This window comes from Eumetopias jubatus, unplaced genomic scaffold (genome assembly GCF_037043125.1).
Source record: "Eumetopias jubatus isolate StellerSeaLion01/CBP00866 unplaced genomic scaffold, mEumJub1_p1.0 scaffold_5, whole genome shotgun sequence".
Lineage (NCBI taxonomy): Eukaryota > Metazoa > Chordata > Mammalia > Carnivora > Otariidae > Eumetopias > Eumetopias jubatus.
Window position 1 is genome coordinate 79,831,410 of NW_028274811.1, and position 13,557 is coordinate 79,844,966.

At 36.9% G+C, this 13,557-nt stretch overlaps 2 protein-coding genes across 4 annotated transcripts in view; one reads left to right on the forward strand and one right to left on the reverse strand.

The window, feature by feature from the left end:
• The window catches only part of PAM (peptidylglycine alpha-amidating monooxygenase), a 277,506-nt gene that overhangs the window by 252,522 nt on the left and 11,427 nt on the right, over positions 1-13,557 (forward strand). For all 3 annotated transcript variants that reach the window (XM_088023415.1, XM_088023413.1, XM_088023414.1), the window contains 6 exons: positions 1,726-1,842; positions 3,851-3,923; positions 4,891-5,101; positions 5,557-5,757; positions 7,731-7,846; positions 12,712-12,811. In XM_088023415.1, the coding sequence (XP_087879541.1) occupies positions 1,726-1,842; positions 3,851-3,923; positions 4,891-5,101; positions 5,557-5,757; positions 7,731-7,846; positions 12,712-12,811 (818 nt within the window). The remainder of the gene's footprint in view (positions 1-1,725; positions 1,843-3,850; positions 3,924-4,890; positions 5,102-5,556; positions 5,758-7,730; positions 7,847-12,711; positions 12,812-13,557) is intronic.
• GIN1 (gypsy retrotransposon integrase 1) overlaps positions 9,720-13,557 on the reverse strand; it is a 66,052-nt gene continuing 62,214 nt past the window's right edge. The window contains exon 9 of the transcript XR_003609082.2: positions 9,720-9,923. The gene's annotated coding sequence lies outside the window, so the exon portion shown is untranslated. The remainder of the gene's footprint in view (positions 9,924-13,557) is intronic.

Here is a 13,557-nt window from a genome sequence, read left to right on the forward strand (position 1 = left end):
TAGGTTGACAATGCTGAATCAATATTTTGTTTTCAATTGAATGCATCATTAATAAGAACTACTTCAGGGACTTATTGTTATCTTTCATGAAAAATGTTCCCAAAGGACTGTAACAGTCAAGAAACTCAAATAATTGTATGATGTGTATTTTTAATGGCAAGAGAATGTAATTTTGAAATTTTTATTCATCTACTGGGACCCTGCATAAGTTCTACAATCCAATCAATAGGTATGAGACAGATTTGATCATTCTTTTGCCTTTCCAAATTGCAAATATTATCTCCATAAGTATTTATTATTACTCAGATTCTTCTCTTGCTTATACAGTTGAACTACAAAATAGTAATAGTTTTTTGAACGGCTTTGTCTGATTCTATAAAGGAAATTCTGTTACAGAAATATTCATTGATCATCCATTGACTTTGGCAAAATATAAATATATTATGTATATTTTTATATAGACACACGCATGCGTATGACTCAACTCTGTGCTGATCCAGTTCTCTGTTTTTTTTTGTTTTTTGTTTGTTTTTGTTTTTGTTTTTTTTGACAGAGAGAGAGATAACGAGAGAGCAGGAACACAAGCGGGGGGAGTGGGAGAGGGAGAAGCAGGCTTCCCGCGGAGCAGGGAGCCCGATGCGGGGCTCGATTCCAGGACCCTGAGATCATGACCAGGAGCCGAAGGCAGACACTTAGTGACTGAGCCACCCAGGCGCCCGAGTTCTCTGTTTTTTAAAATATAAATTGATCTCTTGGTGTTCTGTGTATTTATCTCTCTGTTACATAAGATTAGGTTACAAGATTTTATCTTTGTCACTTACCCAAATAATTTCCTAAACAGGAATCGAAAGAAGTACAGTATCTGTGATAATTGTCAACTTAGGGAAATATATTACTAGCAATTCATATAGAAATATAAATGGAAAAAATATATATTAACATGTATGTTCATAATATTTTATAACCTGGGAGATACAGAGTTAAAAAGCAGCAATTGTCATATTAGTTTTAGTTTTTATATTATTATATAGTCCATTTTGTACTTATAGAATAGTTGTTTTATGGCAGTCTCATGTTTCTGAGCATATTCTTATTTCAAGAATCAATTATGTTTTTTATTTTTAAAATATTTTGAGCATTACATCCTCTGTCCTTGTACTGTGTATCTGCATGTTATACCTATGACAGATACAACAGCAAACATATTTTTGATCACTACCCCTTCTGCTATCATTTATACTTTCCTTATTAGTGTAAGTTAAAATAAATTATGCTTTCTTTTGTAGTTTGAAAGAAAATAGCTATGGATTTAAAATACTTTGCGGAGCTTTGGAAAAAAATAATTAAGCGTTCTTGGTAGTATTTCTTAAACTCTCATGTGAATATGAATCACCTGGGGATCTTGTGAAAGGACAGATGTCAGATTTGGTGGGTGTGAGACCTTGCATCTCCAGGCAGTTCGCTCCGCTGACCACTCTGAGCAGCACGGTTCTATGGGCCGATGGTATATATGTAACTACCATTATATATATACTGGTATATATATGTATATGTATATATTACATAGATGGAATCAAAGAGAGAAATGTGAAGGACAACAAAGTTTAAGTTCTTCTCTTGATTCTGTATTTTGAACCTCAAGTGAATGGTCTGCATTTCTCAAGTTCATTGCCGTTTCTCATTGGCTTGTTTTCCATTCTAATGCCCTTTTTTTTTCTTTTTTAGCTCTTTTGATAGCATGTTTGTTTACCAGCAAAGAGGACTCGGGCCAATTGAAGAAGACACTATTCTTGTCATAGATCCAAATAATGCTGCGGTACTCCAGTCCAGTGGAAAAAATCTGTGAGTGAAATTATTTCTGTGGTTATTAAGGCTTGTTTGTTAAAGTGGGGCACTGGCTCTGGTCCTGGAAAGGGTGTATCGTACGGTAGCTGGTGAAAAAGCGTGGCTTAAGAAAGCAGGAGACTAATCGGGCCTCCTCCCCATCTTCCATTTTCTAAAGAGATGGTTCTAAACCCTAACTGAAATTAGAATCACCTGGGAAGCTTCAAAAACCCAGATTGAGATTTAGTCTGGGATGGGACCCAGGCGTCAAAAGCTAATTTTATAGCTCCCAGGTGATTCTAATAGGTACTCAAACTTGATAGCACCATTGATACACATGGCTAATGAAGTGAGTTGCTGGTCAGCGTGGATCTGAAGATTAAAAAAATTTTTTTTCAGCATTAAATTCACATAACCAAAATCATCAAGTAATCAACATTAAGAAAAAAGGCTTCTTTCTTGCTATCTCAAAGTGAAAACTAAACAAATGTCATTTTTAGCTTTCCTTAGCATGCATAGGTAATTTGGCTTTGAAAGACTTATTATTTGGTCTTATTCCTAGATGACATTTGGCAGCCAAAAAAAATATTGGCTGATGTTCATGGTCATTGAAGGGAAGGGGCACCTGCTTACAGAGTGTCCTCAACCATTTTAACCTGGCAGCTTCAGGAACTACACCCTGTTCCATCTGCTTAGGCACAGGAAAAGCCAGGGAGCCATCCATTCTGAGCGCAGCTGCTTATGAGGATGGTAATAATTAGGGTTGGTTTTTTTTTAATAGGATTCTAAGATGGCGAGTCAGGGGCCAAATCCTAATAGCAGCTCTACCACTTAGTGGGTTTGAGCCTGTCTCCTTGGTGCTGTACCCATGAATCAGAAGCATTCTCTTTCCAGAAAGGCATCAGAGGAAGGCGGAGAAACAGCTGCCAAATGAACCTGGCCGGCAGTGGGGTGTCTGTGTCGAAAGCAAGTCATAACCCTCACATTCAGTCACCAAAACACAGATCTAGTTCAGTTCATTAGTCACGCTCACGGTGTTACGGTCTTGGCTCATGAAAAAAAAAGTCTGTGGTGTCACCACCATGGTTAAGGCTAGAAGCTGACAAACAGCTTGTGGTTTGTCAGATGTCATTTGACCACAACCACATTAAGATATTGCCCGTGTGTTTGTTAATTCTAAGTTCCTTAAGCCTGTGAGCCTCTGTCTACATTAGTTTCCCGTTAGTTCTCTTACCCAGATTATCCCAATTGATTTGTTAAAGAGATTAACCTTCTCCAGTGATTATCCAGCATATCACTTCACTTTGCTTAGGTGAGCTTGTATGCTGGAAGGTGTTTTCTTTGGGTTTCACTGTCTTTAGGAGGCACTCTGAAAGCTTTCAAGTCCTATATTTAATATTTTATATTAACACAGCTTACATTACCTTGAAGCATATTTAAACTATTCAAACTATAAAATCCATTTATATTTTTCTAGACAGTTTGCTTTATACAATTTCTAAAATGTTAATATTTATGATCTTTGAACTTGTTTTTAAATTGATATTATTTGTGTTGTTTAATATACCATACTTTGTGACAAATACTTGTAATTGATTGTAGGCTCCATTTATACATTTTTCAAAGATTAAATAAATACCACTTAAGGTATGTCAAAAGGAGGGGCGGGGAGATGGGGTACATCCCAGGGGTGATGGGCATTAAGGAGGGCACATGATGTAATGAGCACTGGGTGTTATACGCAACTGATGAATTATTAAACTCTACATCTGAAACTAATGATGTACTATATGTTGGCTAATTGAATTTAAATTAAAAAAGTGTGCTTTAAAAAAAGACATGTCAAAAGGAGGTTTCTATTTTAACAGGTATTTTCATTTAATTTATGTTGGGCTTTAGTAATGCAGGTACATGTTTATCAATTCATAAATTTATATTACCTTTACAGATTAATTAGCAAAAAAATTCTTCTCGTGTATGCTTTGGGAGTAATTATATAATTAAGACCATTGTTTTTATTTTGCAGATTTTATTTGCCCCATGGCTTGAGTGTAGATAAAGATGGAAATTACTGGGTCACAGACGTGGCTCTGCATCAGGTAAGCTTCCATTTGGCAGGGATTCAAATAGAACTTAATGGAGATATGCTTTTGAATTGCTCTAGAGCTGTCTGGGTCTTTTTCTGTCACGCAGGAAGTTGATAACAAGAAAATGGAACTGCCACATCTGAAATTTTTCCTGTAGAACTCAGGGCTAGGAAAAGCTAATATTTAAATAATCAAGTCACCCTTCTATGTTGGGGTGGCAGGAAGCTTAGGGCCAGATGTGAGACTTCACTGTAACAACTGTATGGGCCTTCCCACCCTTCTTGGCTCTCCACATTTGCTTTTCTTTTCTGTATTCCCAGGTCTTGGTTCTGTTTTATCACTTGTGTTTTATGTTGTTGTTGTTTTTCCTTAAACCACTTTAATCTTCTATAAATCCAGGCAAGATCTTCAGGTACATCCATGTTTATATTTAAAACATCACATTTTTGTTGTTTTTAAAGGAAGTTCTATTTCCATCACAGAATAGCCATAAGGTCTTCCCCTCAAAAAATGAGCTTTAATATCCATTTTATGAAAAGGTGGCAAAGAAGTATGAAAACTAGGAGAAAAAAAAAACAACCTGGAACTCAGAAGACATAACTATAAGAGCCTTCAAACATCATCTCCATAAACAGTTATTGCTCATGTATTACCTGGAGAGCGTTGTACTATTAGCCGAGGAGAGACAAAAAAGTGTGACGTGGGGGAAACAAGACATCCGTTCACCACTAGTCTCCATTCACTGCTAATTACCTGGATGACCTTGAGCAGATCACTTAATCTCTAAGGGCCTCCCTTAAAGAATGAAGGAATCAGACCAGATGATTTTTAGAGTCCCATGCAGTTCTACCAAGTATCTTCTAAATAAACCTCTGGGAGCTTACACTCTAATTGCCTGTGAAAGTGGTCTATGTCAGGCAGGGGTGTACCCATAATAACCATGCAGAGTGGGTAAGACTTTTGTTCCTTGTTTAAAAAGGTGTTCAAACTGGATCCAAACAGTAAAGGCGGCCCTCTGTTAATCCTGGGAAGGAGCATGCAACCAGGCAGTGACCAGAATCACTTTTGTCAACCCACCGATGTCGCTGTAGACCCAGACACTGGAACCATCTACGTATCAGACGGTTACTGCAACAGTCGGATTGTGCAGTTTTCACCAACTGGAGAGTTCATCACACAGTGGGGAGAAGGTACGCAATCTGACTCTTGATCTCTAATTGTTATTCATAGCCAGTTACACTAGGAACTAGCGACTGGATGTAACTGTTGGATGTAATTGTCCCCTGCAGTGGGAAAAGCAGGGCCTCTGTATGCATCTATTTGGCAATTTTCTTACACACACACACACACACACACACACACACACACACACACACACACACACACACACACACACACACAGAGTCTTGTGAGAGGAAAAAAGAATGCTTCAACCAAAAACTTTGTCAAAATAGGGAGAAAATCCATAATGTGTTTGTGGGCAAGAGATATTATAAACTTATAAACTGCTTTACCTTATTTTTCCCTTGGTCCCCCAGATATTTAATGGTTTACTACCATGGACTTGGAAACATTAGAAAACTTTAAAGTCAGACTTTGGGTGATTTTACAAATTGTGTATCTGATGTTTTTCTTTGTTCTGTAGAGTCTTCTAGGAGCAATCCTAAACCAGGCCAGTTCAATGTTCCTCACAGCTTGGCTCTGGTGCCTCATCTGGGCCAATTATGCGTGGCAGACAGGGAAAATGGCCGAATCCAGTGTTTTAAAACTGACACCAAAGAATTTGTGCGAGAGATTAAGCATGCATCATTTGGAAGAAATGTGTTTGCCATTTCATACATACCAGGTACTTCATCTTTATTTTTTGTTTTTTGTCATGCTATATACTCTATCCTTACAAATTATTTTTCTTATCTTAATGTGCTTTTTTTATGAATTATTTTTCTTATTAAGGGATTGAAGATGCTTCATAGATCAGATCTTGAACTCTTTTAAAACTGTTAGTGCCTTGTAGATCATTTTCAACTCATGTGACCCTGTTCTTTATACAGAAATAAGAAAGCACTCAAACTTAACTGTTTGTAATGGATTCAAAAATTGTTCCCAAATATGGATTTTCATTTTTCCTTAATTGGGATCATTTGCTGTAGTTATTAAGTGATTAAGATTGTGTCTTTACACATCATCAACAGATGGTGTGCGATAAAATCAGTACAGTATTCAAAATACTTCTGCTTCACATTTTTTAAAAAAGCAGTGGCCAAGTTTGTTTTTTTTTAAGGTAAATCTGTAAAGTAAGTGAGGCTTACTTAATGGCTTAAATGCCAAGATAAATGACCAATAAAATCCAGAATTTTTTTTCTCCTTTTCAAAATAGATTTTCTGGACTTGAAGAAAATCAGAAAAATAATATTAATTCATAAAATAAGCTCCAGTTGATTCATATTACAAAATAACTTGCTTATGCTTTCTTTAAATCATGAATACTGAACAACTAAAAATATATTTCTAAAATGTCTATATAATTTTTACAATATATTTCATAAATATATGTGTACCTCTATTAAAGTAGCTTTGACTATTTGTAGTCATCACTATTATGTTTACATTTCTTATACTATTAAAGTTGCATATGCCTGCTATCTTCCCAAGCATGCCCCAATGTATTTAGGAAATGGAGTAAAGAGACTCAGGTGACCAGATTAAGGAGCAAGTTTGGCTTCCACAAGGAACAAGTAAGAAAATAATAAAAGACTCTCATTAATGTCAGTGAAAAAGAAATTCTCATGTTGGTTTTTACTTCATACGTTAATGAATAAATTTGGCAAGACCATTCACTTAATAAGGAGGGTGATCAAGTTCATGGTGACTAAAAATAAATCAAATAGGAGAAAAATATTAAGAGAGAATATGAGAGAAAATCTGGTTAAAAACAGAATATAAGCAAAGACAAAGTGTATTATAATTGGAATTCCCTCTGCAATATTGCACAATAATAACTGATGCTGATATGTTGATTTTTTTCTTAGTCTTTAGCATATGATATGCTAAAGAACCTTTTCCTGAAATCCGTTAAAAAAAAGATGAAAAGATCTTAGCGGTTCAGTGCGATGTATATTTTATTGTGTTTTAATTCTTTAAAACATAATATTCAATCATCTGAAGTGTTTATTTCACCCAAACATCACGGTTTCTCTTATTTTGAATAAGCACTACTACATTAAGAAATGTAATTTTGCTATACAAAGTGTTCATGGAATTAATATTAAAAAAGATGGTCTAATTTTTTTAATTAGGAAAAAATAAGTCTTTGATAATCTGAAGTGTGCATCTCACATTTTCGAACTTCAATTGTTTAAACTCACATTATTACGTTTCTCCCGTAACTTCACTTGCTGCCTTTGGGTATTTTTCTCTTGCCTCTCCTTGTAGCGATAGCATATAGTACTTACTTTTTAAAAGATCTGATATCCCACAATGACCGACTTAAAGGTTATCACTAGGATGTCTGTGATAACTGTATGTCTCTGTATCTATATCACTGTGTATTCCCGGTTTCTACTGGCTTCCTAAGTGGAAAAGGCCTTGCAGTTCCTGGTTTTCCTATTATAAGGAAGTTAGGGCCTTAACTAACTTGTTTGCCCCTGTTCTTATTATTCAAGATAAATTTGCTTAGTATTTTATTTTCTACTTTTGTTTTCAATTGTAGGGACTAGGCTGACCACCTGAAGTCAATTGTTTGTGTAATGTACATGCATATATTTGAAGGCCAGTCTTCTCCATATTTTAAAAAAAGTTTAACTGGGTGTATTGTCACAGGTTTGCTCTTTGCGGTGAATGGGAAGCCTTTCTTTGGGGACCAAGAACCTGTACAGGGATTTGTGATGAACTTTTCCAGTGGGGAAATTATAGATGTCTTCAAGCCGGTGCGCAAGGTATTCACATAAATTGCCTAGGTATCCGTTGTCATGAGAATAAACTAAAATAAGAATCTTGGCATTCAATTTGTAGTTGAATGATTTTTAAAAACTTTAAGGAGGTGTGATAACTTTCTTAACTATGTTTTTAGGAGTTTCCTATTACTATGTTTTATTTAGAATAAATATCCTTGTCTGTTCTTAGTTTCTTCAGATGCAAAGTAACACTGTATGCATTTCTAAGGTTCTTAGTAGACTTTGCACACCAAAGCAGGTTGAAATTCACTGTAGTTAAAATACCAAAAAAAAAAAAAAAGTCTTTTCCTGCTTTCATCCAAGTAGAGAGGATACCACAGTATGTTAAATTGTACTTTTGCAATTCTCTTAGATCCAACAGAAATCTTGTTTGCTTTTTGTATGCTGTTACTGCATTGAGCAACAAGACTTGAAAATAGCACTTTCTGGAATTTATTCAAGTCCTCTAGGCTTGGTTTAGGACAGAGACTAAAGGCTAATTGTGACTTCACAAATGGTTTACCACTGCTTATTCTAATAGTGCTTTTTACAAACACCCTGACTGGTTCGCCATGCCCATCGCCCTTCCGTCTCTTCAGTGTACCTTCTCTGCAATGTGACTGGACTGCCAGAATGATCAGAATGTTCACATACACTGCCTGCATACACTGCCAGAATGATCAGAATGTTCACATACACTGCCTGCACATACAATGGCTGCTTTTAGAATATTCAGCCTGCTACAATGCTGCAAATAAGAGTTATTTTTTCCAAAACATGTAAAGATGTATTGGCTTTACTTGGATCAAAGTGCAACTATCATGAAGCACTGGACAAACTCTATCTCCATACTCATAACAGTATTCTTTCAAATAACAAATTTGCTATATTAAAAAAAACTTCAAAATGCCTCAATATTTGAGAAATTTGTCTGTTAGAATACTGACAGCTAGGCTGGGATTGATCAAAATTCATTCTAGAGATAGTTATTAAGTTTCTGCCCCATGTCAGGCACCATGCTAGATTCTAAGGATATGATGGTGAACAGAACAGGACAGAGCCTACACAGCCTCGCCCTCAGATGGAGTTCTAGCAAAAGTTACAGGATCTGAACTGAACCAAGCTGAGTCTGAACGAAAGATTGCAGTACAAATTCCCTTTTTTTTTTCATAAGTTTTTATTCATACACAACAAATAGGACTTTTCACACTATCTCACCTGAAAAGCAGTGAGGAATCAAATATCTAATGATAGTAGCCCTTCAGAAAGAAATTCATTACATTGATAATATATATTTTACCTCAGTAGTGTTTCAGATCCTTACTGATTATCTGATCTTCATTATTTTGCCCCTCTGAGTTTTAACTTCCTTGTGTCTATTGATACAGTAAGAGACCTATCTTTCAGGTCTTCGCTTTTTATTAGTGTGGTGTTTGCCTTGATTTTTCTTTTAATAATAATATACTGCGTCAACCAAGGATATTAACTTTTAATTCAGATATGCATCAAGAAAGCAAAACTGTGTGCTATGTAAGAAACTAAATTCTAAATGAGTCTTATTCTCATAAAAACCTTACTCTCATATGAACAGCCATGAAATGAAAACCTCAGAAAGCATTATGCCTAAACATTAGCATTCACCAGACATTGGACAATGAGTAAGTCACAATATGTAAGTCAGTACGGCAAACTTAAAAAGAGAGCCGAACTCCGAGGTGAAATTTGCTTTTCCCTTCAATAAACAAGAATTGATATTACACCAAAATATAGAAATTTGTTCTGTGTTGATTTGAGTAAACGAAAATCAGTTTATGAATCTCTCAGAATTGCCATTTAATTACATTATCATCACAAAGATTAAATTGGTTTGAAGGAAATCATATGGTATATTGATTCCTATGTAAGAAGAGATTCTTCCTTCAAATCAAAAGTCAAGTTTTACATAATGTGTCTGCAGCTTTGTGTGTGCCTGTCCACCACTTACTTCCTTGTGTACTTCAGTTCTCCTTCTTCTGTTACATTCTTCAGAAAAGTTTGTGCCTGAACATATGAGCTCCATTTTTATGTCTATGCAGGGAGGCTGAGACAGGACAATAAGAAGGATGGTTGTGTCAAGTGGTTTCAGAAAGGTATGAGGGCAAAAGATACACAGTTACCTCCCACTTTCTTCTCCCCATAATCACAAGAGAGACTATAGTCCCTATCATCCATCTGCTTGCATACACACCCTTCAGGCTTGCATTTTTTTTGTCTTCTTTCTTTTGCAAGGCAGCTCATATGGAAGGGAATGATCCCTGCCACTCCAATCCAAAAAGAAAAGGAAAAAACAGTAAGCCCAGATTTATGTTGTTTCTCCAGCCTTAACAATGGAGATTAAAATTTACAATATTTGGGGCGCCTGGATGGCTCAGTCGTTGAGCATCTGCCTTCGGCTCAGGTCATGATCCCAAGGTCCTGGATCGAGCCCCGCATCGGGCTCCTGGCTCAGCGGGGAGTCTGTTTCTCCCTCTCCCTCCGCCTCTCCCCCTGCTCATACTCTCTCTCTCTCTCTCTCTCTCTCTCTCTATCTATCTCTATGTCTCAAATGAATAAAAAATAAATATAAAATTTACAGTATTTGACAGTATTTGGGCTCAAAGTTTCACATAAGTGAAATTATTTATCCAAAGCTACATAGTAAGTAGCACACCTGGATCTTATAAGCAAGTCTTTAGACCCTAGAATGTGTTTAACCTTTTAATCCCCTGAGGTGCACATTGGTACACCACGGGATACATTAAACTACAACATAACTTGGTGCAACTTCTTAGAGAACTATTTGACTTAATGTTAAGTTTAAACATTATGTGGTGTTAAAGCAAACATAATTATGATACTGAGAATACAAATCCCTTATGAATTTTTAAGACAAAATATAAGATTTTGAGAGCAGGTTGCCCTGGGCAGTGTCATTCTTTTTCTTGTCAGTTTGACTTTGTTAGGGAGGGGTACCTCAACAGAAGAGAGAAGAAACCTCAGAAGAGTTTACAAAGCCTGGATTGGAAGATCTTTAAATTCATTCAACTCTGAGATCCTCAAGCTTAATCCTAAAGCTTACAATTTGATTTTCTGTTTCAAATGACACAAAGGAGTATAAAAGTTCATTAAAAAGATTACAGTTGAATCCTTCTGATTGCAGTAGGAATAGAGGTCCCAAAGTCCTATCCACTCTCCGCCTCCTGAGCCCCCTAATGGTCACAGAGTATTTCCAGCAGAACCCTTGGCTCCTTGGATCCATTTGAGGACCACAGATAGAGGTTTATTGTTATTGTAGCCTTGAATTGATGACATATTGTGATTTATTTAAAGCAAAATCCTTAGCCAATGAATAGTTCACACATTTCCCCCCTCACCTTTGTTCCATTATATTATTTTTCCTATCAGAAAATATGAAGCACTTCACAAGAATATGTTTTGCAAAGCGGTTTCTAAGAACATATTTTGGTATAGAAGAGGAACTGCCTATAATTTGCAAGCCTGTTGCCACCTATTAGCTGAACCCAAAATAAAGATGAACATTTAATGACTGGCTTGTGAGATCAACAAGGCAACATTTTGATTTCTCGCTTTCTGTTCTCATGCACATTTGTCACAGCTCATTTGATAGTATGAAGGAATGAGCCTCCTTGGCATGGCTGTCTCATTTTTCTTTTCAATGTGACAAACTGTTGATGACTTTCCAAGCATAATAGTATCTCCAGAGCGGGTATTCTGCCCTGCCTAAAGTGAGCTAAGAACAGTGTTTTGCCTTATTAGTGCCCTTTGTACTCAGCACACCAGAGTGGGCAGATGCCACCTGAGAGGACCAGAGTCAGGATGTGCTCCTGTTCATACGCACTGGTCATATTTTTTTGATAACTGTATTCTAAGACGGGCCTCTTAGCCTCAACAGTGAAAAAAAATCATCTATGTCCTGCCAACTGGTGACCAAGTGGCACCTTTGAAAGCTTTGGTTGCCACACAGAAATGGCAACAGCACAACATTTTAAGGCTGCTTTTCCAGGAACTAGTTTGGTGACCACGAGAAAGTCACAGAAAGTACCCCCTATCTCTTGTGTCCTCATGACTGAGAGGGCCGTGATTTGAAATGGAAATATGGCAGGAAGAAAGACATATTGAAACACTGAATATCTAAAGTAGGTAAAAGAAATAAATAAATAAAACCCAGGATGTACTTGGAGGTAACACTCAATTTGTTTCCCTTTGCTGACTGAAAATACTGCAAGCCTGGGCAGTAACAATCCCCATACTGCTGCATCTCTCCTGGAGTGCACTTCAGAAATAGTCTGAATGCCCTGAATCTTTGAAGTGACTCTTCTCATCAGAAACGTATAAATGGTTTTTCAGGAAGCATATAGGATGGGAAGTATTATTATTATTGTTATTGTTATTCCCCTCGATGAATAATAATAAAAATTAATACTTGGTCTTTTTTTTTACTTGTGTAGATTAAAACAGGCAAATGGGATAGTGATTAAAAGAAAACAGAAACATGAAGGCAAAAATAGAAATAAATAGGTGGATAATGGAACACCGAGTAAGCAAAACTGGAAAACAATAATCTTATAAATGTTCAATTTTAAAAGACTTGAAAGTCAGTGGTGAGGGTCCCTTCTCATTTTCCAATGGCTAGAATTACGCGTCGTAGAGTCAGTGCCCAGTAAGTGAGTGAGTGCCTCTTCTTGGCCTAGAGCTGCTTGGATGGAATTATAGTTTGTTTGGTTTGATTAATAGGCTTATTGCTTTGCTTTCTTTTCCTGCCTTTCCCTGAAGAATTCAAGGAGAGGCTCACCCCCCTCCCCCCGCCCCGTGTGTTCTTCTTTCGGCAGCACTTTGACATGCCTCACGATATTGCTGCGTCTGGAGACGGGACCGTGTACGTGGGAGACGCTCACACCAACACTGTCTGGAAGTTCACCTTGACTGAAAGTATGGTGTTGACAGTGTTCCTGTCTATATCTTCCCTCAGCTTTATTGCCTCAAAGCATGTGAAAAAAATTTTTGCATTTCCTTCTCTTTTTACTGATAGGAGTGGGAAATCAAAATAGAATTGGCGGTTGTTAAAAGAGCTGTTCGGTTTCATTTCAGGGATTAAATTAATTTTTAAAAAGTAGAGAGAAACAGCTTTTTTTTTTTTTTTCCTGGCAGTTATCCCCTTGTTTCCACAGATACTCCACAGGAAATTCTTGATGCCTGGAGTAATGTCTGTTACACTGAAAGCCAGTGTTAATTCCAGCTTAGTTCCAGAGGGACATGACAGCTTTGGCGAAGCAGAGAGGCTGACTGGCTTCCACACTGCTATCACTTCCCGTGTGGCTCTTCAGCTCGCAGGGGCTGCTGAGCATCGAGGAGCTCCAGCCTCCGTGTCAGACACAGATTACCCCAAGCAGAAAGCACCCTGCGTTTTTCCCTTTAGGCTGCAGTTTTTTCAAAATACCGAACTGTTATTTCATGTAATTCAAAAGTATGTCTGGGGACAGAAGAGCTTCTCTGTTGGGACCAAGCCAACTAGTTTGGGGATTTTCTAATTGTAATGTGGACATTATTTCTAATTCTTGAAAAGTATACTAACCTAACTTCTGATATCATACTAAAAAACATAAGCTTTCTAGATTCAAGTGTAATAAATGCATTTAATAGGCCGCAAAACCCAAAGTTCAGAGATGCTTTTAAAA